This window comes from Delphinapterus leucas, chromosome 1 (assembly GCF_059928025.1).
Source record: "Delphinapterus leucas isolate spDelLeu-1000000601 "Yukka" chromosome 1, BTC_Dleu_Yukka2, whole genome shotgun sequence".
Classification (NCBI taxonomy): domain Eukaryota; kingdom Metazoa; phylum Chordata; class Mammalia; order Artiodactyla; family Monodontidae; genus Delphinapterus; species Delphinapterus leucas.
Genome location: NC_143129.1, coordinates 50,595,533 through 50,621,052, shown reverse-complemented (window position 1 = coordinate 50,621,052; position 25,520 = coordinate 50,595,533). Strand labels below are relative to the sequence as shown.

At 37.7% G+C, this 25,520-nt stretch overlaps 2 protein-coding genes across 2 annotated transcripts in view; both read left to right on the top strand.

Annotated features, from left to right (window-relative positions):
* Positions 1-25,520, top strand: part of HMCN1 (hemicentin 1) — a 528,232-nt gene that overhangs the window by 396,063 nt on the left and 106,649 nt on the right. Inside the window, exons 69-81 of the mRNA XM_022593376.3 lie at positions 1,292-1,488; positions 7,944-8,025; positions 9,612-9,748; positions 13,657-13,798; positions 14,842-14,986; positions 15,371-15,498; positions 15,800-15,956; positions 17,648-17,769; positions 17,971-18,135; positions 19,967-20,074; positions 20,515-20,652; positions 20,767-20,901; positions 24,094-24,363. Of these exons, the coding sequence (XP_022449084.2) occupies positions 1,292-1,488; positions 7,944-8,025; positions 9,612-9,748; positions 13,657-13,798; positions 14,842-14,986; positions 15,371-15,498; positions 15,800-15,956; positions 17,648-17,769; positions 17,971-18,135; positions 19,967-20,074; positions 20,515-20,652; positions 20,767-20,901; positions 24,094-24,363 (1,926 nt within the window). The remainder of the gene's footprint in view (positions 1-1,291; positions 1,489-7,943; positions 8,026-9,611; positions 9,749-13,656; positions 13,799-14,841; positions 14,987-15,370; positions 15,499-15,799; positions 15,957-17,647; positions 17,770-17,970; positions 18,136-19,966; positions 20,075-20,514; positions 20,653-20,766; positions 20,902-24,093; positions 24,364-25,520) is intronic.
* LOC111184664 (BAG family molecular chaperone regulator 1-like) lies at positions 2,570-5,365 on the top strand. The gene is given in 2 exon segments (XM_089909872.1): positions 2,570-3,386; positions 3,388-5,365. Coding segments are annotated over 2 exon segments (621 nt in total). The 5' UTR covers positions 2,570-2,814; the 3' UTR covers positions 3,437-5,365.

Here is a 25,520-nt window from a genome sequence, read left to right as displayed (position 1 = left end):
ACTTTAAACACACACACACGCACGCACGCACGCGCACACACACACACACACACACACACACACACACACACACACGCAGCTAATCCTTGGAGCTGTCCAACAGCTATTTTTGCTGCCTTGTGAAATAGTAAGCTGGAAACGTTAATAGAAAATTTGAATGATCTATGTAAGGGAAATCTGTTTTAAAGTGATTCCTAAACTCAGGAATAGTTGGACTAAGAAACTTTACTGTTTGCTCCAAGTGTTTAGATTCCGTAACATCCTCTTGAGAAAGGTAATTTAGAAGTATAAATAACAAAAAAGGAAGTTATTTCTGCCCAGACATAACAAATGTGGTTTATGCAGAAATGGTCTCCAAATGTAACTGTTTTTTCTTCTGCTTAGTCATTGTTTCCTCTTAAAGTTCTGCACGGAAAAAATGATTGCAAAATTCCATAGCATTTACCCATTGCTTTTGTAGAACCAATAGATATTTAAAAGGTGCAAAAATACACTACTATATTTAAGTAACTCTCTTTTAAAAATAGTACAGTTTAGTTTTTATAGTTTTCAAATCTTTACAGTTAAGTAAGACTGCTCTAATTATCTGAATCCCAATTGCTGAGCTATAATTACCTTAAATAGCTTGCCATTTACTTCATGATCTATTACAGGCATGATCCATCTTTTTTAAAATAGTGCCAGTAGGGACTTACCTGGTGGCACAGTGGTTAAGAATCCGCCTGCCAGTGCAGGGAACCCGAGTTCGAGCCCTGGTTTGGGAAGATCCCACATGCCATGGAGCAGCTAAGCCCATGTACCACAACTACTGAGCCCACAAGCCACAACTACAGAGCCCACGGGCCACAACTACTGAAGCCCTTGCACCTAGAGCCTGTGCTCCGCAACAAGAGAAGCCACCGCAATGAGAAGACCACGCACTGCAACGAACAGTAGCCTCCGCTCACCACAACTAGAGAAAACCTGCGCACAGCACCGATGACCCAACGCAGCCAAAAATAAATAAGTAAATAAATCTATTAAAAAAAAAAATAGTGCCAGTGAAAAGATAATGCACAAAGACTTACATAGTGCTGGCATTTAATAAATTGTCCCTCAATAAATTGCAAAAAAGATAAAATAGTTCCAGTGACAAATGATAACAACATCTAGGAATTATTTTGGTATCCTTGTTCAAATCAGTTTGCATTGTACGAACATATTTGTGTTGAATTTTAAAGTTTTTCTGATCTGCAGTATTTTATCAAACAGCAAGTTTATTTTGTTGTTGTTTTTCATTCCTTTTAAATAGAACCACCTCATATCAATGGATCTGAAGAACCTGTAGAGATGTCAGTAATTGTTAATAATCCACTTGAACTTACCTGCATTGCTTCTGGAATCCCAGCTCCTAAAATTACCTGGATGAAAGACGGACGGCCCCTTCCACAGGTGGATCAGATGCAAACTCTTGGAGGAGGAGAGGTTCTTCGAATATCTAATGCTCAGGTAAGTTCAGAGTTCATACAACTATTTTCCGGGTTAAACTTCTTACTTGCTAATCTATGAGAAATGTTGGAGAAGTTGTCTTGGAGTCAATATATCACAGATCTCTGTAACGTTAGCAAGGGTAGATTGGTTCTATGACATGCATGATTGGGTAGACACTCACAAAGTAACATGCCTAGAAGGAAGAAGTGAAATTATCGTATTAAACACAGAAGAAAGCAAGTTACCTTCACATTAATTTTTGCAAGTTTTCACAATTTTGTAAGTGATAACATATTTCCCGAAGCCCTTAATTTGTGCCATGTAGCCCTTTACAGAAATGGCAAAAAGCAATCCAACATACGTATATGTGAGGCTTCAGAGAGCACTTTTGATCTCTAGAAAGAAATCTCAGATGTGAAAATCTGAAGAGACACAATTTTTCAAAAAATGATCAATTCAATAAAATTGTTCTTTTAGTTTGTGTTTAAGGAAATTAATCTGAAATATAAATATATTAAAGAGAAGTATGTCTGGGATGTCTTATTGTAACAATATACTGTTCTACAAATAAAGGCAAACCTTATATTACAAATATCCATGTGTTCCTTAACGTCCTCATCTGTAAACTGGGGATAAAAACAGTAATAATACTGAACGTATATACTTGGGGTTTTAGAGACAGTCTAACTTGATGTGCTTAGACTGGTGCCACGGGCATGAAGTGATGCTAAAACGGAGTTAGAATGATTGCTGTTGTTGCTGATTTTATTGTTATTATAATCATCATTTCTTTAAAAGTAGAATAATACATTATTTAATCATATTTCATGTACATTTTCACTGAGGAAACAAAAGAAAGGGAGCTGGAAAAGAGAGCTAAGGGTTGTAAATCGTGTCAGTCTTATGTTCAGCTATGGGCGCTATCACACCCGTGACCATCATGACAACTCTGTGAGGCAGTGTCTTTATCCCCTTTCTACAAATCCAGAAACAGACACAGAAAGATTAAGTATTCACCTGCCAAATACTTAACCACTGCTCAGTCCTGGGTGTGGTTCAAAAGCGTAGCCAAAGCACGGGTCCGGCGGAGCACGGCAGAGCTTGGAGACTGCGAGGCGACCCCCCCCACCGCCACCGGGGAGCGGCGGGGCCCCCGGAAGCGCACCCCTTGGCCAGGGCCGGGAGCCGCCCTAGTCGGTGCCCCAAGCCGAGGGCGGTCCGCCTTCCTCCCAGCAATCTGCCATCCGGAGTGCGACCAGAGGGCATGCCAGATCCACCAGGGACGCCGCTTGCAGGCCGCGGGTATAGAAGAAAGCATGGCCTCGCTCGGCCCCGAGCGAGGAAATGGCAGCTGCCGAGCCCAGCGGGACCATCACCCCCATTAATGAGAAGCACGATCTTCAAGTTATCCCGCAAGAGGGCTGTAGTGAACCAATGGTTCAAGACCTGGCCCAGGTTTTTGCAGAGGCCACAGGGGTCCCACTGCCTTTTCAGAAACCCATATTTAAGGGAAAATCTCTGAAGGAAATGGAGACGCTGGTGTCAGCACCTGGAATACAAAATGGTTGCCGGGTCATGTTACTTGGGAAAAAGAACAGTCCAGAGGAAGAAGTTGAACTAAAGAAGTGGAAAGATTTGGAGAAGTCTGTGGAGAAGATAGCTGACCAACTGGAAGAGTGGAATAAAGAGCCTTCCGGAATCCAGCAGGGTTTTCTAGCCAAGGATTTGCAAGCTGAAGCTCTCTGCAAACTCGATAGGAGAGTAAAAGCCACAATCGAGCAGTTTATGAAAATCTTGGAAGAGCTCGACACACTAATGCTGCCAGAAAATTGCAAAGACAGTAGAATGAAAAGGAAGGGTTTGGTGAAAAGGATTCAGGCGTTCCCAGCCGAGTGTGACACAGTGGGGCAAAGCGTCCCAGGAGACGGAGCGACTGCAGGCCACAGACTTGGCCCCGGCTGACTGAGGTGAGGAGGAGAAGGCTGTGCTGTCCTGAAGAACAGCTGCACCAGCTCTGGTCTCTCTGGAACAGGAGTTCCTTCCGTGCTTTCCCCGGGGCAGCTGGGGACAACTGGCCGATTGCCAGTTTTCCTCCCCTTATTTCCCCCCACACACACTGCCAATGAACAAGTATTGTCTGTACAATCTTTAGCGCTCCTATCAGTTTCTCGTTTTGTCTGTGTGTATCTGTGCTGTCCAGCAGCCCACCTTGTCTGGAGAGGGCCTCCCCTGCCCAAGTCTTCCCAGCTTTTTTGACCTTTGGGTGCTTTCTTTGGGCTGGTGAGAGCTCTTATTTGTCCTGGGGTAGTTCCGGCTTTATCAGCTATCCTGGTCTTCAGATACGTGAGGCCGTTTTGCCATTATGATCCCATAGTCCCATCCGTGTAAACCAGAATCATCAGGAGGCTGCGTCTGGTCAGGAATGTTGGGAATGGCTCAGGACAGGTGTTTGGCACACAGGGACTCCAGGTATCTCTCATTGTGACCTAATTCTGGAACAGCTGGCTGGGTTGTGGGTTCACAGACCCTGACTTCACCCCCCAGTAACCCTGGCCAGCCACAGGCCATGAGGTCTCAGGGGGCCATTCCTGCAGTGGGGCCTGTGGTTGATACATGGACTTCCTTGTCTCCAAGCAAATCTCTAGGAGGTTAGAACCCAGAGATGACTAAGTCTCTGCTCGAAACCGGATCAGAGCCATGGCTTAGGAGGGGCAGAGAGGGGAGACAGAATGAATAAAGCAGGCAGGTAGTGAGGGCCACCATAAACTTCTCAGGAGTTCCTTCAAAGGCATTTCTGTTAACCATACCCTTCTGAGATCTACATTTCCTTCGAGTTCCTTCGAGGCTGTTTTTGTCTGTTTCGTGGCCTTTTTCCCCTTCATCGTTATTTAAAAAATAAAACAGTTTATATATACGTCAGCAAGCAGAAGAGTGTTTAGACTTTTTTTTCCTTTTGGTAGATGAAGTATGGAAAGCAAAAGCCTTCTGAGGTTCTAGTCTAGTTATATTATAAAGTTGAGCGTTGCCCTGCATGCCAGAACTCTTAAACAGGTCAGCTGCTGTCACCCCATTTTTTCACACAGTGCCCAGGAGACAGGCTCCCAACAGGCCACTCTGAGGCCAACCTTCCTTGGCAGAGAGGGTGTCTGTGAAGTCCCAGGCATTTAGGGCTGCGTGGGTGGGACTAGGACAAGGTGGTGGTTAGGGGTGGACAAGTGGACGAGGCTTGGGGCCCGGCCCGCCCACCCCCAGCTTTAATCAGAGCAGTCCAGTATTTCTCTGTTTCTAGTAGTAGCTGTGTGGCCTTGGGCCACAGCACGTTCCTGTGTGTCAGATACCGTTCTGAGTTCTTGAGGTGTATTTGTCATTGAATCCTCACACCGTCTAGGACATAGGCAGATACTATCCCTCTTTTAGAGATGAGCTTAGGTAATTTGCTCAAGATCATAGAGTAAGTAACAAAGTCAGGACACAAACTGGGCAGCTTGATTCCGAGCCCATGTTCTTAATCTCTACCGGTTTGCCTCCCGACTGACATGGGGTTGCTCACACCCTCTCATTTTCTCTTTTCCTTCTATTTATCTCCCATGTTGGCCTCTGCACTTCCCCTCTGGCCCTCTCCAGTTCATTCTCCACAGAGTGGCTGAGTGATCATGAAGTACACATCTTATCATGTCAGTCCCCTGCTTAAAAACCTCAATGGCCCCCATTTCTCTTGGGATAAAGGCCAAGGTCCTTACCCTGCTCCCTTCTCATCTCGGGCCACTCTCCTGTTTGCTCTCTGCTGTCAGCCACTCTGGTCTAGTTCAGGCCCTCAGGTGCTCTGTACCCTCTCCCGCCCTGGGGTCTTTGCACACGCTGTTCCTCTGCTTGAAGAGTTCCACGCCATCCTTCCCCTACCCCTACCCCTGTCCTAGGTGACTCCTGTTCATGCTTCAGAACGTAAATGTCTCTTCCATGGAGAAACCTCACCTACTACTGTCTGAGAACATCAAGCCCTCGGGTGATATCCTGTCACAACTTGTCATGACTTTTTACAATAAAGAGCATTTATCATGATCTATGATGATTTATTTGTGGGATTGTTTCATTAATATTTGCCTTTAGGCTAGAATGTGAGTTCCTTGGGTTAAGGAGCTTCTTCATCCTGTTAACAGTATATTTCAAGCACCTTGTCTGGTTTATATTAGGTGCTCAATAAATATTTGGAGAATGAAAAAAAAAAAAAAAAGCATAGCCAGTGGAACTCAGCCCAGTTCCTGTTTCTAACATCAAGGAGAACACACCTTCCATTCCCCTCTTCCCTCTGTCAAGCACTTCAATAACCCAGAGAAAACTCAGGTCCAACTGTCAAACCACATACTGAATCAAAACCCTTGAATGTTATAATTTCAACAGACCAAAAAGGAAGCAAAAGAATTTTGTAACATAGGGAGTAGCATGGAGACAGGGAAGTGTGTGCACTAGAACCATAAGTATAAAGGAATCATGGTAAATAAAGCTTTAGAGGGAAATTAAGGCCACATTACACTAGGTCTTAAATGTAAGAATGAAAAGTTATGTTACAACAAGACAAAGGTTCCATAGAGTGTTAAATGGTGACCCACACATTCTAGCTTTTGTGGAGAATACAAATCTAATACATAAGATGTTTCTCAGCCTTCAAGGAATTTCCAATTTTCTAAGAAAAATAAAACTACATAGGACCAGATTAGGAAAACAATAAGAAAAACATTATAGAATTGAAAAATTAAATATTATCAAGTCTCAAGACTGCTCTTGGTTCCTCTGGTCCTCTGTGTTTTCACAACATTTGGTACATATCTCTGTTAAAGCACTTATTACTAAATTATATCTTAGTTACCTGTGTCTTTTTGTGTATGTAACTATAGCATGTAGTTATGCCTGCTACCTAATGGATGCTTTGCAAATTCCAAACTGTGTGGTAAAGACAAGAGTTTGCTAACACATTTTCCATTAAACCCTCATTCTGTAATTTATTCCAAAGGGAGAAAAATTCTGTGACCAAGTAGATCTGAAAAACTTTATACACTGTACCTTCCTCTCCTTTGTGAGCCATAATGCATGTCAACAACTCTGCAAACTCTTACTCCAAAGAAACCTGACTAACTATAATTTTTTAAACACCCTATTAACAGAACACACTTTAGGAAATGTAGCTACTAATAGTAACTGTCAATATTCAGAAGGGTATAAGTTGTCAGGAAATGTTTCTTGGAGAAGGCAAGATCTCAAAACAGTCATGAATGACAGTGCAAGTTTGGCTAAGACACGACAAGTGGAGGGGGCAATATGATTTGGGAATAAACTGAATTGGTGGAGTAAGAGTTGACTTTTAGAGGTTTGAAAGATATGATGAGAAATTTAGAAATTATTCTCTAGGCAGTAGTGCATGACTTCCAATTCTTAATTGAAGGACGATGAGACAGTCATTCTTCTGAAGTCATATTTAATTTTCCAAACATACTAGTATTAAATTTTTTCAGTGGACTTTTTGCAGCCTACCAAAATGTTTTTCCATAAACTATAAAGTCAGTTTTGAATGTAAAAAGTTTAAAATTCCCAGTGTTCTAGGAGTATTCGTGAATAAAATAAATGAAAACAGGATTTTCTACTTTTCCAAAATATATTTTTCACAGTAGTAAGATCATCTGTTTTTCAGTGTATCGTTTACACATACATAAGACATCCTCTACACAATGTCAAATATGAATGAAGACTAACACTTCCAGTGGAAACTATGTATGGAGATTTTTAAAGAAATGTTTCTGGTTTTTGTCAGAAAATAGTAGATTTTGCTGTCAGCCTGACCTATTTACAGCCAAATTACATAATATAGCTATTTTGTTTCACCATGTATATCAAAGGTAGACTAAAAATGTGGTATTAATGTGCTTTATTAAAATAACCTGATATTTTATTTACTTTTTTGGTTGGTTAGTTGATTGGTTGGTTAATGTATTTTATTTTCTTCAGGAAGACTCCAGTAGAATTTTCAGTCTGCAATTTAAATTTATAAATACTTATTTCTTCAATAAATACTGTAGTATCTGGTCTGTCATGTATGGTGGTAGGTCTTATATGTATCTGCCCTTTCTGAGATCATTAAATATACCTAATATGCAAACATTTTGAGATCAAATACCAAAACCCTGTTAAATCTATGTCAAATACATAGATTTACATGTAACAGATGTCAAGCCATGCCCAGTATCAGTATCAAATGTAACTGATACACTTAACTGTTAAATGTTAAATGTTAAAACATTTAACTGATACACTTAACTGTTAAATGTTAAATGTTAAATGTTAAAACCATTTATTAAATTTTATTACTGTACTCTTAATGATATCTTGCTCTGTGTGAGACTTCTATATTCATTCTAATATTTATTCTCATCACCAAAACCAGCATGTTAACATTGTGTCATTCACTTATTCAAATTTTATAGGTGGAAGATACAGGAAGATACACGTGTCTGGCATCCAGTCCTGCAGGAGATGATGATAAAGAATATTTAGTGAGAGTGCATGGTAAAGTTGGCAAAATGTCCTGCAGTCCATCATACATTAATACCTAATTTAAAGGCATAATTTATGGGACATAGAGCAACTGTCTAACATATCATAAAACTATGTTTATATATTAGGAAAAATGTATTTTGCAAATCTGATTTTTATATTTGATCACAGTAGTCCACTAAACTATTGTTGGGAATAGTTTAATGGATTTTTTGAGTTATTTGTTTTGTTCCTGCACAAATAATTCATATTCATTGGTTTTAAATCATAGAGTATAAATTATCTAAATCAATCATAATCTCATCACACAAAGATAAGACCTTTTTACATATAAATATTGTCACAGAAATGTGATCATACAGCATATAGTTATTTAACTTTTTTTATCTTAGTGGTATGGTGAACATGTTTTCATGTCAAAAAATGTATTTTTATAACATTACTTTTTAGTGATTCCATGATGTCCCATTTTATGAATATGTCATTATTTATTTAATACATTCCTTATTTTTGGATATTTAAGCTGTTTTGTATTTTTACCAATATAAGCCACACTATTATAGACATCTTTGTACATGTGTGTTGGCCTCTTCCTTTAATTATTTTGTTTTGATAAATTTCTGTAGGTATATTTACTTGATTATATGCAAGTACACACGCATGCATGTACACACACACACACACACACACACACACACACACACCATTTAAGGCCAAATTACCTTCTAGAAAAGTTGGGCCAATTAGACTGTGGCTGATACTATTTTGACATAGAAATGGGAATTACTCTTCATGTAATGAAGATAAAGATCTTCTGTTAAGTTCTTTTAATGTTCCTCTCCCCATAGCCTAAATGACTAGGCAACACAAACTGTAGGGCTGGTGTAATATAGGAGTGTTCCCCTCACCCTGCCAGTCCTACACAAAAATTAGACCTGCCACTAATTGACATGTAAATTTGTATATAAGAGTCACATAAAAAATGTACATTTTTAAATTGTGATATAGTTGATTTACAATATTATATTAATTTCAGGTGTAAACCATAGTGATTGAAAATTTGTATAAATTATACTCCATTTAAAGTTATTGTAAAATATTGACTGTATTCCCTTTACAATATATCCTTGTAGCTTATTTATTTTATACATAGTAGTTTGTACCTCTTAATTCCTTAACCCTATTTTGCCCCTCCCCCTTTCTGCATATTAAGAAAAATGTACATATTTCTGTATATTATAATGGGCAGACCCTAATTTAGAAGTTTTAAAATATGATGTTCAGAGAAAATTATTACCAAGTGTAGAGCTAGACAAGGAATTCCTTCTTTGTACTTAGACTGTGATTATATTACTTATCCTGTCATTTACGTGGCCATTGGAAGAATTTCATTACTTGATGTATGTGAAAGTACTGAGGAAGGTAAAAAAATTTTCACTATTTGTAATCATTGTACTATAAATTGAATGAGTAATGTTTTAAGTTTATGCTTTTTATTTCATACAGCAGAAGCAACATTCGTTGAACACCTCAGATAATCCAGATCATTTTATATCCTGTTTATTAAAAGCCTTTGGTGTATTTGTTCTCATGCCCAGTCCCCCCTAATATCGCTGGAACTGATGAGCCCCAGGATTTCACTGTGTTACGGAACAGACAAGTGACATTGGAATGCAAATCGGATGCAGTGCCCCCACCTGTAATCACCTGGCTTAAAAATGGAGAACGGTTACAGGTAAATCTTGCTAAATTCCACAGATTCATTGTGAGACAAAAAAATCAGCAATAGAGTCCTAGCTAGGGAGATAAAACCAAACAGTGTCAGACTACTAGTTATTCAACATTACAGGGGTGGGCACAGGGTCCTTTAATCAGCCTTTTTCTCAGCCTTCTTGGAGTAGTTAGTAGCTAGTTATGAGGCAAAAGACAGGTATTTTGATTCATATACTCTGTAAATTGGCCCAAGTATATATCTCCTGGAGCCCGTGGATTAAAGTTGAATTAAAACACTCAGCTATGTCTTTTTTTTTTAATTGGAGTATAGTTGCTTTACAATGTTGTGTTAGTTTCTGCTGTACAGTGAAGTGAATCAGCCATATATATACATATATCCCCTCCCTCTTGGACCTCCCTCACCCCAACATCCCACCCGTCTAGGTCATCACAGAGCACCGAGCTGAGCTCCCTGTGCTATACAGCAGGTTCCCACTAGCTAGCTATTTTACACATGGTAGTGTATTCATGTTAACCTAATCTCCCAATTTATCCCAGCCTCCCCTTCCCCCACTGTGTCCACATGTCCGTTCTCTACATCTGCCTTTCTATTCCTCCTCTGCAAATAGGTTCATCTGTACCATTTGTCTTTACTTGAGAGGGAAGAAACCATCAGAGTCTCAAAAGACCTGACCTGTCCTGCCAACTCCCTAGGGCAAACCTATTACTGAATTTCCCTAGTCTCAGGAGTGGTCCTCAGGAGTGACCCCTAGGATCTGTGCAACACCAGGAATATGGACTGGAATCTTTGAAAACACAGTTACTGGCTCTTTAAAGGTTCCCATGCTCAGGTGATATCTGTCTGCTGCGCTATAGTGTCACAGCCCAGGATCCTAAGTAGGCGTTTAGGGTTGGCCCAAAGCCGTGACTTTGAATGCTCTGATTGTCCTTATCCTAGTACTTACTTATCCTTTTGTTTCTCCTTTGTTCTTCCTCATCCTGTTAGTATAACCTATTGTGGTACACTGTGCCTAAATAAAAGGAAATTGTGTCCCTAATACATAAGGCAGAAAGATTTTCACCATCATCAAATCACACAAATGCCAAACACAGAGACTGGGTGCTGAGAGTTGCTTCCTTGTTAAATCATCATGCATATCACTTAACAGTCCTGTGCCTCAGTTTCTCTGTTTATTGTGTGCCTGTTATAATGCTAGGCACTATGATTGCCCCTGAGAATAATCTTGATCCTCAAGGAGCTCACAGACTATCTGAAAATATACAGAAATATATCAAAGATTGTAGAAAATTGATACTGCTGATATTCAATAAACAATATCTTAGAGGGATATACAGCATTTTATGGAAACACAGGGGAGAAGCAAGTAATCCAGACTGAAGGGTAAGGAATAGCCCAGGGGAGCCTCTTGGAAAGGGTGAGTTCAGTTTAAATGTTGGGTAGATGTTGGATGAGAAAGAAGAAGGGGATTCCAAACATAAGTGATAGCATGTACAAAGACATTACAGGAGAAGGAATGCTGCTGTCCCAGGAACTGCAGGTAGCTTGGTATGGTTGAAGTAGACCTTGATTAAAATCCTTTGATGATTCTCCATAGATTTCAGGATTCGGGTTAAACTGCCCAGCTTAGCTCACAAAGCCCTTCATGCTCTGACTTTTCCTCCATAGTCTTATCTCCCATGTGTGCATTTCACTCTAGACCATTAGGTGTTCAGATAGGGACTGAGTGAATGCTGATGATACAGAAATTCAGGCTAATCTCATATATGACCAAGTGATGTCAGTACTGGGACAGACTGATTTCAACAGTTATGGGGGAAAAAATGAGTCCAGTTTTAGATATTTTGAGTTTGAATTACCTATATATTATCTAAGTGGAGCTTCTAAGAAGCACTAAGACATATGGGTCCATATTTCATCAAAAACATCTTTGATTTGGTGGTCCTCAATGGTGTAACCTGTTGCTGAAGCCATCAGTTTGTATGAGGTCAGCCAGAAAGCACACAGTGTGAGAAGACTTGTAAATGAGAATAAAGCCTAAGGCAACATTGACAATTAAAAGGTGAGCAAAGGAAGAAGAGAAGAATGGGACTGAGAATGAGGACTCAGAGAAATAAGATTAAATATAGGAGACATTGGTGTACTGAAAGCCAAGGAAGAGAGAGGGAGTGGTTAACAGAGTCCATGTTAAGATACAAATTAAGTTGTATTCACTGGCTTTGGCAATACATAGACTTGATTAAAGATCTGAACAACGGTTCTTCAATACAGTGATCAAAGTAGAAGACAGGTTACAGCTGTCTGGGGGAGTTAAAGAAGAGGAAGTGGAAATGATTGTGGACTGTTACTTAAATACAAAAGAGACTTGTATATGCTTATTTACTGAAAGAGATGGAAGATACAGGACTAAGTGTGTCGAGTGGGGAAGGGTTGGGACCCTGGTGACAGGTGAAGACATTAGCCTTGGACAGAAGCGTTGACCTTTTTCCACAGAGATGGAAAAATAGGAAGGAAGGTTGCATTCATATGCAAGAGATGAGAGGGAGAAATTGCAGGCACCTGGTTTTGATTTTCCTCAGTGAAGTAGGAATTAAGGTCATCAGCTGAGAATGATGTTCTATCTGAGGAAAGAAATCAAATTTGGAAGAATCACTGGCAGAAAATGAGAAGAGAACCAGAGAAAATTGTAGTGAGACTGAATAAGTTGGCAGAACTTACTGATGTTCATGGAAGAAAGACATGAGAATCAACTCAGAATTTTTTTATTAGCCTAAAATCCTGCCAAACCCATATCAAAATTAAAATGTTTCGTAGAACTTACCATGTATGTTTAAGAAATCACTTATTCTCATCAGAAGTAATAAAAGTTTACCATTAATAGCCCCTGTAGCAAGGAAAGGCCTAGAGAAAATGTGTGGACTTTCAAGATAAATTGACCTGAACTGTCTATGTTAGTGTGAACAACTTTTTTCATTAGAAATATATGTTTATCTGGGACAGAACCCATATGGTAGAAAAACCTTATTTGGGCTCTTCCTGAAGTAGTTCCACTTAGGCACAATCAGAAAAATCAGTCTTTGATGTTACCTGGCATTTTTTAAAGTCTATGAACGATCCCCAATTGGACATTATAGCAGAGATTAGATTTCATTATATTTCAGTATTTCATTTCAATATAGGTCTCTGCATTTTCATAATTCTTGGTCCCATGCCTGGGTGCAAAATAAGTGCTTAATAACTATTTGTAGACTAAAATAATTTATTTACTTATGTTAAATATGTTGAAGGATAATTATTTCCTATAAGTTAACCAAAGTTAATTTATTAGTCAGGAGACTTTCAGCTTTCAGTGACAGAATTCAAACTCAAAATAATTTAAATGGGAAAAAAAAGATATTTATTAGCTATAGTAATTGGTGAACTTAAGCTTTAGGCATTACTAGATCCAGAGGCTCTAACCATGTAGTCAAGCATCTCTGTCCTTTCTCTGAATCCCAACTCTGCTTATGTCTTAGATTCAGAGCAAGCTGTCCCCACATGGTGGTAAGACTGCCACCAAGCTATGTCATCCTCACTACCAGTGATTCCAGTAAAAATATGCCTTATTCCAACACTTCCAGCAGTGTCTTTCTGGGGAGCTCGAATGGGCCCAACTTGAGACACCTTTTCATCCTTGAGAGGTTCATTGTGGCCGTCACTGTGGAGAACTGGAGACACTGATTGTGCTCTTGCTTTAACTACACTCATAGAAATATTTCCCAAGAGTTTTTGATACCAGGATAGCGGTGGGGGGAGCAGACAAAGATACTGGGAGACAGGTGCACTACAGTTCACTATAGTTACTTTTGATGATTAATATTTTATTTTATTTGTCCGACATTTTAATGGTAAATTTTACTTACTGAATCCAGGCAACACCTCGAGTAAGAATCCTATCTGGAGGGAGATACTTGCAAATTAATAATGCAGATCTAGGTGATACAGCCAATTATACCTGTGTTGCCAGCAACATTGCAGGAAAGACTACAAGAGAATTTATTCTCACTGTAAATGGTAAGAAAAATTAATCACTGTTTCACAATTTAGAAATTTAGATAAGGGCATTTAAAGAGATGATAACATTTTTATTTTTTATGAGCATACTAAACAAATTCTTGTGCTTATCTTATTTCTTTTCATAAAGACAACATGTGATATTTGTACTATCACTATATTCAAACTAACTCAATTTCAAAAAAAAAGATACATTTCTCTTAGAGGACAATGTATGTCCAATTGTTATCAGCATATCCTGATGTTTTGCCTCATTCAGATCAGAGCCATTGGAGAAGTTAATACACTAAATCTCTGGATGACAAGTAGCCAATTATTTAGTCACCTTTGTTGATGTTGGTGTTTGATTATATATGTGCTAGACAGAGACTGCCATGGGACTATAATTTTCTCAAATATAAAATCTAAACACTAAAATCTGCCAAATTTCAAGAATATGATACAGACTTTTTCAAAACCGTCCCCTTGGATTTTTAATATACGAAACTTTACAAGTTGAGTGACCCAGGCAGCTAATATCTCTAACACTAAAATTAAAATTCAAGTTTTCTATTCCCATATGAACTCAATGATTAATAAAATACACACTCTGAGACTTGCATAATTAATCACAGATGTGCTTTGTTATAACACCCCACTTTCTATCCTTTATTTAAAGTGAAGTTGTTCCAGTATTAACATTCTCTGACCATTATTTGGCCAAAGAGAAATAAGAAATACCATCTTTAATTTGTATCATACCAGAGATGACTTTTATTCTATTCAAGCCTCTTTCATTAGAAAGCCAGATTTCATACACCATATCAGGGATTTAAAGCTTCCCCACCCATTTACTCTTCATTTTTAAGTAAATTTTTAAATAAAATCTTACCTTGAATAAGACTTTAGGAATTAAACCCCAATTCTATTTATACTAACCTGAATTAGCTGTAGGCAAAGCCATACATTTAACTCAAATCTCACTTTGTATTACCTCTTAAGAGTCTTAGTTCAGGCTATGTTATTGATATAAAGGAAGTTTTCCACATGCATCTCTTGTGCAGTTCCTCCAAGCATAAAGAGTGGCCCCCAGAGTCTTGTCATTCACTTAAATAAGTCAACTGTATTGGAATGCTTTGCGGAAGGTGTGCCAACCCCAAGGATAACATGGAGAAAGGATGGAGCTGTTCTATCTGAGAATCATGCAAGGTAACAATTCTGGAAAAGGATAAAAAATACTGTAAGAACTGAAATATAAGTTTTTAAATCTTTGATCCAATGCATTATTTGGGTCTTTTCATTCTAAAGTGAGTCTCTTCATCTTAAATGAGGATCAGAATATAGTATTTTAAAAGCATAATTCTTAAGGCTTATGTTCAAAATGTAATGATTATAATCTATCCAAGATCACAAGCCCATCTGCTATGCACCTTTGCAGAATATCCTTTTTTTTCCACCAAGGGTATTATAAATTTCTGAAGTAGGAAAAGGACTAAAAATGGATTTAACTGGGTATTTTATAATGTTCTCAGTCAAAATGTGCATAATCAGAAAGGCTGATCTGGAGGACCTCACTTGTGATCTTTCTTATAGATACTCCATCTTGGAAAATGGATTCCTTCACATCCAGTCAGCACATGTTACTGATAGTGGGAGATATTTGTGTATGGCTACCAATGCTGCTGGAACAGATCGCAAGCGAATAGATTTACAAGTCCATGGTAAATGTACTTTTATGAACAACATCCAATCTTTGGGTCAGATATTCTTTGGTAGCCTAAACCAGTGAGGTCATAACATAAAGACCTTCATATCTAGTGCTATTTAAATGTATTACACTATATTATAAGCAGTGAAGACCCATTATAAAGAACGTCATCACAACACTGTGTAAATTCACAGAACCTTATTGTATTCATAACTATAAAGCAAGTTAGCAATGATTAATTTCAGTTTGGCAGAGATACTTCGAATGGCATACTATTTACTGAACCTGTTTCTTACTTGGTGACTTCGTTTTAGTTCCTCCATCTATTGCTCTGGGTCCTACCAACATAACTGTAACAGTAAATGTTCAAACCACTCTGGCTTGTGAGGCTACTGGGATACCAAAACCATCAATCAACTGGAAAAAAAATGGGCATCTTCTTAATGTGGATCAAAATCAGAATTCATACCGGTAAGGAATAATTTAACTGGCAAATCCCACCTATTATTTAGAAACATAATTTTTAAAAGAATTAACATTTAAACTCTATCAATGGGGAGAGCAAATATATAAAGTATGAAGAATTAGCTAGTATGTAGAGAGCGTATTATTTTTTCTTAATGTAGAATTAGTTTTTCAACCTAAAATCTTATTTCTGAATTATAGGTGCAACTTCTGTATTCATAAGTCCTGTAGATAACTGTCTGAGCTCTAAAAAATTAGATTTCCATTCTGCTTTTTTTTTTTAGTATCTTTTGGAATTTTATAAAGACAAAAGATAAAAACATCATTTGGTATAAAAGAAAAAATATTCTGTAGAAATAATACAAGTTTTAGTTGCAGAATAAAAATCAAATTTTATACCTTGAAATACAGCATAGGTATTTGGCAGCATGTGGAGGAAGAACAGCATTTTCTCCCAGTTTTTTGTATTCTTCCAGCTTGACTACCATTGCTCTTAATATGATATCATACTTTTTAAAGACTAACCTTTAAAAAAGAAACTAGGAATTTCTGATACTTTAGATAAGCATCATTTCTTGTATCTCAAGTTAATAGATATCTTGCAAAAGGTTTGCCATAGTACTGAAAGAAAATGTTCTCATAGACCTACCTTAACAAAAATCAGTTCTGATATATCAGGAAATATGAAACTAGGAGTGTTTCACTTGAGACTCTGTTGCTTCTCCCTCTTTCTCACCCTTTTAATCTTTTGGCATTGGGCGTTTAGTGACTTGAAAGCATATACTATGGGGAAAATGTACAATGCCCTTGAATAAAAAAGCAGGTCAAGTATGTTTCCATTGAATCAAATCATTTCCATTCATCATTGCACAGTTTGAAGTAAGAATACAGATATTCTTATTTAGATTATTTTAATTTTTTTAGCGTGTTCAACCACTAGAAATTTAAAAGATTTATTGATTTTTCATTTTGATACGTATTTTCTTTAATTTTTATTTTATATTGGAGCATAGCTGATTAACAATGTTATGTTAGTTTCAGCTCTACAGCAAAGTGATTCATTAGATTACTTTAAATAATGTATGTGTATTTACTCAACCTTCTGAACATTTGAAGTGATTCAGATCACTTTAGTTTTGAGTTGATTCAAAATTAAGGAAAAGACTCTTTGATTTATGTACTATGCATCTCCAAGGTATCCACCACATGTAAGGAGACGTGTGAAGTAGGGAAAGGTGCAAGACAGACAGACTTGTAGTTACCCATCTGTCAGTAGAAATAATCAAATACCAATCTGCAAATTTATTGTGAAATGTAGAGATGATTAATGTGAAGCATTTGAGATGGTGCCGGGAATGTGTTCAATGGTCAATAAACAATGGCTATCATCAGTGTGCTCATTTCACTGTATTTCACCTGGGAGAACATGGTTGATTATGCCGTAAGCATTCAGAAAATTCAAGATTCCCTCTTAACACAATCATTCCACACCACTGCTTCCTGCAGATGTCAAGGTTGAGGTCCTATTAACCCACTGCCATATAAACTTAAAGTGTGATGCATAAAATGATGCTCATTTTAACATGAGGAAAGAGTTCCATTTCCCTCAATTCACACGATAGTACCATGTTGAACCAACTAGAACATTTATGAAAATTGATATATAGCACCTCATTACTTTGAAATCTCTCTTCTAGGCTCCTTTCTTCAGGTTCACTAGTAATTATTTCCCCTTCTGTGGATGACACTGCAACCTATGAGTGCACTGTGACAAGTGATGCCGGAGAGGATAAGAGAACTGTGGATCTCACTGTCCAAGGTAGAACTGGCTTAGTATGTGGACTGAAAGTTATTATAATGATATCATTCCATCATTCCTCTACTTCACAAGAGAGCTTCCTTTTCCACTGACCAAGCATTCACTTTCAGTGTAGAAAGAGAAGGATATATTAGGAGGCTTTGGAAATCTGTAAGGGTTGGGAACATGTCGTTTTCTTTCTTTTTGTTGTTTTTCTTTTAGTTCCACCTTCCATAGCTGATGAGCCTACTGACTTCCTAGTAACCACACACGCCCCCACCGTGATCACCTGCACAGCTTCAGGAGTTCCATTTCCCTCAATTCACTGGGCGAAAAATGGTATAAGACTGCTTCCCAGAGGAGAGGGCTACAGAATTCTGTCCTCAGGTAAGACCCAGCTCAGTGATTTACACAGCTATTGATTGGATTCGTTTTTACTGGATGGCCTTACTTGGGCTTCTGTTGCACCAAAATAAAAGAAGAAAGTACATCTGTATTCCTGGTCTTAGGCATCTGGGAAAAAAATGCACTTAAGAATGGGGAGGGGGAACTTGGGAAAGGGATAGAAAAAAAGTCTAAAAACAAAATAACAAATAATATCTAGGACTGATATGAATATATTAAGCATGACCACTGGGATTTTATGTGCATATTTACTAAACCTAAGGCTTAACAAATTTACCGGTTGCCTTTGAGTGAACCACACTTGTTTTATTGGCCAAATAGAATGTCCATTCATTCAACAAACATTTAGTACCTAAAATAGGCTAAATACTCCACTGAGTTTCTGAGGATATAAAACTAAGATAAGGTTCTTGCTTTTAAGGTTTCAGTAATTTAGCAAGTAGGGCTGGGTGTTAAGTGCTATGATATGGATAATTTTTGAGGGTGGTAGTAACCATCATTTATAGAATTTAAGTATTGAAAATTTTATAATATTAAAGAGAAAAAAATTCACCTAAATGGAAGTATAAGTGATTCACATTTGTGTTTCTGGAAATTCATCCTGCATTGGGGAGGTACACTGGAGATTAAAGTATCAACTAACATCCTGAGGGTTTATGAGTGTGGGCATATTATTCAAAGAGAATTTGTTTATTTCTTCAGTAGAAGGGAAATAATGAAAGATTTGTTCTCAGGATAGAACTTGGCTTTCAAAGCATAGTATTTTGGCTATCTCAGAAATCTGCATAAACGGGTAGCAAGTAAAATCATAAAATATAAATTAACTACTCTTGGGCTTCCCTGGTGGCGCAGTGGTTGAGAGTCTGCCTGCTGATGCAGGGGACACGGGTTCGTGCCCCGGTCTGGGAAGATCCCACATGCCGTGGAGCGGCTGGGCCCGTGAGCCATGGCCGTTGAGCCTGCGCGTCCGGAGCCTGTGCTCCCCAACGGGAGAGGCCACAACAGTAAGAGGCCCACATACCGCAAAAAAAAAAAATTAACTACTCTTCAGCACAAAGTACTGTGCTAAGAAAACAGTTTAGAACTTTTCTCAAAATGTTAAACAGTTACCATATGACCCAGCAACCCCATTCCTAGGTCCCTACCTAGAGAAATGAAAGCATATGTCCGCCCAAAGACTTATTTATATGCAAATGTTCATACAGCATCATTCACAATAGCCAAAAACATAGAAACAATGTAAATGTCCATCAACTGGTGAATGGATAAACAAAATGTGGATAATTCACAGGATGGAATTCTGTTTAGCAATAAAATGGAACAAAAATATTGACACCTGCTGCAGCAGATGACACTCAAAAACTATGCTCACGGTAGAAGTCAGACACAAGCCTTCTGTATGATCCCATCTATATGAAATTTCCAGAAAAGGCCAATATATATAGAAATTAGATTACTGATTGCTTACACTTGGGGTTGAGAGTGAGGCAGGACTATAAGTGGAGTGAGATTTCTTTTGGCATAATGGAAATTTTCTAAAATTAAATTATAATTGTACAACTCTGTAAATATACTAAAAATCATTGTATTGTACATTTAAATCAGTGAATTTTATGGTAAGTTTTGCCTAAATAAAGCTGTTAATAGTGATATTTAAAAAAATACTGTGGTAGGTAAGCACAGGGGGTACAAGTATGAGTACAAGCTACGCACTACTGTGCTAGGGGGCAGACTCACACAAAATCAAAGAGATATGGTTTATCAAACCAGAAAAACAGGGATGCACTGTGCATGAAAAATTTTTCCTTTTTAGGAGCAATTGAAATATTTGCCACTCAATTAAGCCATGCTGGAAGATATACTTGTGTTGCCAGGAATGCAGCTGGCTCTGCACATCGACATGTGAGCCTTTATGTCCAAGGTATGAAAGGTTATTTATTCATTAAAATTTTGCTGTTGTACTTTTCTAAGTCATGTTTATTCTTGACAGGTGGTACCATCTAGAGTCATAAACCACAGTAACATTTTGGGGATATGAAAGCCTGCTAGATGTTCTTCAGTAGACTAAAGAAAACATACAGATGACAAACCACACAAAACAACCCCTAAATTATTTGTCTTCTTGAATTTTTATGATCTGTTTCTGATTTTAGTCTTTTCTATGGAGTTCTTCTAATGGAACCTGGCTATAGTAACAAGACTCAAAAAATGTGATATGACCGCTATTTGCTTTTCCCTGGGACGATGAAATCACTAATATTTTGGAATTTTGAATTCAGGCATGTTTAACCTCACGGCTACTATAGACGTTTATGCTACTAACTAGAGCCTTTGCTTATTTCTGCTGATTGATTCTTATAGAGCCTCCAGTCATTCAGCCTCAGCCAAGTGAACTAGCCGTCATTCTAAACAATCCCATTTTATTACCATGTGAAGCAACAGGGACTCCCAGTCCTTTCATCACTTGGCAAAAGGAAGGTATCAATGTCATCACTTCAGGTACCGTTTCAATCAAGAAAATAATGGCAATTCAGTATTATAATTCAGAAGTCGGTATGATTTTTTAATGAAAATAAAAATTCTTCTCACTCTGCTTTTGTAACTATGATGTAGGTAGAAGCCATGCAGTTCTTCCTCGTGGTGGCTTGCAGATCTCCAGAGCTGTCAGAGAGGATGCTGGTACTTACATGTGTGTGGCTCAGAATCCAGCTGGTACAGCCTTGGGCAAAATCAAGTTAAATGTCCAAGGTACCTAAATAATAAATCTCTATGTCTTCATTGCAAAGATGCTTATAATAGTGTATATCAAAATTCATATATCTAAAGTAATGATGCCACCATAGTTCTTAATTAACATTCTTAGTTTATATTATCCTATATGTTTTTCTATTAACCTCATGAAGGAAAAAATTTAGTGCTTGGGTGTTTTGGGGCATTATTTGTATAAGAAAACTGAGGCATCTCATAATATTTTGAATTTCTGTGAACCTCTATTTGGTACTTTCATTGTAGCACATATTTAAGGTGATTTTTAAAACTATTCTCTCTGTAATACTACTTTGTATACATTACAAAATACTGGATTGTAATATCCACTTAAAAAACATCATAAATTTTTTAAATTTTAAAGAATCACCAATAAGAGTCATGAAACAAAAAAATAAATCATAATTGCAATTAAACCAGCTTGATGGAAAAAAATATTCTGAAGACAGTGTGGGTTTTTTCACATTTAACTTATATTTTCTTGATGTAATATTCATATCTTACATGCATTGTTTTTGTGGATCAAGACGTGACCTAGGGATGGGTTCCGAGCTGCTCAGTTTGCATGGCTGATTTGAATTTCCTTGTAGTGTGATTTTCTTATGGTGAATTAATAACTGTAGTAAAGCTTACTTACCTGCAGATTGTAAATCTAATTTATTTGTATTTTTCAACACTTCTTTAACAAGTGTTTATTGGGATAATAAGTAGAAATACATTGACCATTATAGATATGATCCTTTCCTTATAGTGTGGAGAAGGAAAAAAATGAAACTACCAAATAAATGAAATTATGATAAATTCTGACATATGCTATGCAGAGGGAAAACAAAAGGCTGAGATGGAGAATAGTGGGAAAATGTGGGGACCACTTTACACTAGTGGTTAAAGTAGGCTTTAACCTACTGATGGGGGTACATTGGAGCTGAGGGGTTTACCATTGGAGCTGAGACCTGAATGATGAGCTAGGATGAGCCATGTAAAGGTAGCAGAGTGTCCAAGGAAGAGCGCGCAGCATGTGCAATGGCCCCAGGGCAGGAAAGGGTAAGAAATGGAGCGTGCCAGTGTGGCTGACAGTAATGAACCTGGGAAGGCTGGGAAAATGTGAAGGAGGTCAGAAGAGAAAGTGGGACCAGTGCACGGAGTGCCCGAAGGACCAGAGGAGGGGTAAGATTTCCTTCTGTGTGCAGTGTTGAAGCCTTTTAACGATTTAACCAAGACCCTTGTTTGGTTTTAGGAAGACCTCTTTTGCTGGTATATAGATAATGATTTCGAGAAAGCACAAGACTAGAGCTGGAAGAACTAGTAAAGTGCTCTAGGCATCATGTGATACGGTCTGGCTGGGAGTGCGAGTGGGTGTGTGAGTTGCAGGGGAAAATGAACAAGAAGTGGTGGATTCAAGAACTCTTTGGAGATGTAATTGCCAGGATTGCTGATTAATCAGATTGGGAGGTTAGGAAAAGAGAAGAGTTAACGATGTTTCCTGGGCTTTGGGCCTGAGCTAGAGATGGGAGATAGTGCTGTGAGGGATGCAAGGGGAGGAACTGGTTTGGGAGGAAGGAAAGCGTGACTTCTGTTTAATCATGTTAGATGTGGGAAACTATTAGAAATCCTAGCAGAGATGTCAAAAAGTGTTGAATATTTATGAATTCAGAACTCAAGGGAGAAGTATAGTCTAAGATATAAATTTGGAAGTAATCAGGGCATTTCAGTCTATAAGACTGGATGAGAATTTGGACCGAAAATATCTTAAGGACAAAGCCCCAGGACTCTGCATTGTTAAGACGTCTGAGAAAAGAGAGAACACTGGAAAAGAATACAAAGCAGAGGGAAGAGATGACAGAGGAAAACTAGATGGAGGCTAGGAGAGGACAGTGTTTCAAGAAGGGAGTAGACAGCTTTTTTAATGCAAGCGAAAGGTCAGTTAGGATGATGACCAAGAAATATTCATTGGTTTTGGCAACACTGAGGTCATAGAAAAGAATTAGTGAGGGTTTTTCCCTTCACTAATTGATTAAAACTATTGATATGAAAAAAAGAAACACTTTTATTCAAAAAAGAAAAAGGAACACTTTGAACAATTAACAGCATTTCAATATTCCAAAATGGGAAAATGTGGGGACCACTTTACACTAGTGGTTAAAGTAAGCTTTAACAACTACTTGTTGGTGGGGAGGATACTATTGGAGCTGAGGCGGGTACCACTGGAGCTGAGACCTGAATGCTGAGCTAGGATGAGCCATGTAAAAGTAGCAGAGTGTCCAAGGAAGAGAGGGCAGCATGTGCAATAGCCCCAAGGCAGGAAAGGGTAAGAAAAGCTCAGTAGAATATCCTTAGTGTAATCTATTGTAAACACTAGGAAGAGAAATCCTAACCATAAGCCCTTCCACCATTTTCTGAAGAAGTGGAAAGAGCTCTATCTATATACCGTCAACCCTTAACCAACACGGTTTGAACCGTGCAAGTCCACCTATACAAGGATTTTTTTTCAGTAGTAAATACCACGTTACTGTACAATCCAAGGTTGGTTGAATCTGCAGATGCAAAAACCACAGATACAGAGGAGACAAGGATACAGAGGGCCAACTATAAGTTATATTGATTTTCGGTAGCACACAGGGTCGTCATCCCTAACCCTTGCGTTGTTCAAGGGTTAATTGTAATTCTTTTCCATATTCTACTTCTTTATTCCTTTATTCATTAACAAAATATCTTGTTAAATATGGCCACTGTATATGAGATCATAAGCACTGTAGGAAACACATGAATAAAAGGATCTTTGAGCAGGTGAACAATTTCCAAACCTTGAAGGGGTCTATTTTGGAAGTTTTAAGTAGCTGATGAATCACAATACATGTATGTTAAAGAAAATACCTCTGTCAACACAGTCTAAGTTTTCTAGACATGAAATCCCTCATGAGTACATGTTTATATCCTTATTCAAAATTGATTATCATTTATATTTGTTAACTAGATAGAGAATAATTTTCTACAATGGGTTCAATGAATTTTCTTTTCCAACGCAAACAAGCTATAGCAATCCTTTGGTGATGATATGGTAAAGTCAGGGCTTTGTTTCTTGTCAATGTGACTTCACTTTGCTAGAGTAATACTGTAGTGTGTAAATGGTACATTCCTGCTTTTAAGATAACATTCAAACCTTGTATCTTTTAGTTCCTCCAGTCATTAGCCCCCATCCTAAGGAATATATCATTGCTGTGGATAAGCCCATCATGCTACCCTGTGAGGCAGATGGCCTCCCACCACCTGACATTACGTGGCATAAAGATGGGCATGTAATTATGGAATCAATCCGCCAGCACATCCTCAGCTCTGGAGCTCTGCAAATAGCATTTGCTCAGCCTGGTGATGCTGGCCAGTACACGTGCACAGCAGCTAATGTGGCAGGATCAAGCAGCACGAGCACCAAGCTCACTGTCCATGGTAGGTTGTTTAGCATAAATCATTTTTAGTGTGCTACATTACCATGGCAAAGAAAAAAAACACCAGGAAAAAAAATACGATGAAAATCAAAACAATGTAAAACAGTAATGAAGAGTGGAGTGTGTGTGTTCAATGTGGTATGTAGGTACACTTGCCCTTCAAATATGTTTTTGGTAGGCTATGTTTATTCGTGTGTGCACATATGTGTGTGACAAAGAGAGATTTTATTAATAAAGCCAGGATAATTAATGTGTTGCCAATCCCCTCATAATGTGATTATTGGGATCTTTAATTTGGCTTATGAAGAGTCCATTTGTTTTGTTATTCTTATGCTTTACTTTTCAAGTTGCAAGTCATCTTGGCTCAAAACTAATCACCATGTGACCTACATTATAAATGTAATGTGAATCTAATGAGAATTGGAGATCTATTTGATTCATTATTTTAAAGTATGTAGCAAAATATTTACAGGTATATTTGAATAGTAGAAAAAATACCATTTTTTCCTTTGCATTCAGACAACTAACAAAATACCTAAAGATCAGCATTGAAATATTTTAGTTGTTATTTTGTTATTTTTTTAATTGTATACTTTTAAGACTAAAGGTAGAATACCTATTAATATAAGTGGTAAGAAACAATAAGTAAATTAAACTATTTCCAACTACTATTTTCAGAGGTAACTCTTGTTTTAATGATGAGTTTCTACTTTTTCCCTTTTTAAAAAATTTGTGAAAGCTGTTTTTTATCTTTCAGGTGTATTTGAATTTTCTACAGTTTTATACCTGCTCTCAGTTAATATAATTGAACTAATTAATACACATTAGTCCTTTAGTTTCAAGTAAATAATATTCCTTCTTTCAAGTGTTCGTAGAAAATTTACCAAAATTGACCATATACTAAACAACAAAGAAATTGTTAATAATAATTTAAAAGTATAGGCCACAATTCCTGCCCACAATGCAATAAAGCTAGAAATGTGTAATGAACTTTTAATGCCAAAACCCCAACCCCAGCCGTATTAAAAAATACCATTCTAGTCAACAAGTAGGTCAAAGAATATGGTTTTATTTTCAAATTATTTAGAAAATAATAAAAATAAGGACACCACATATCAAAATGTATGGTGTGTGGCAAAACTATAATCAAATATAAAA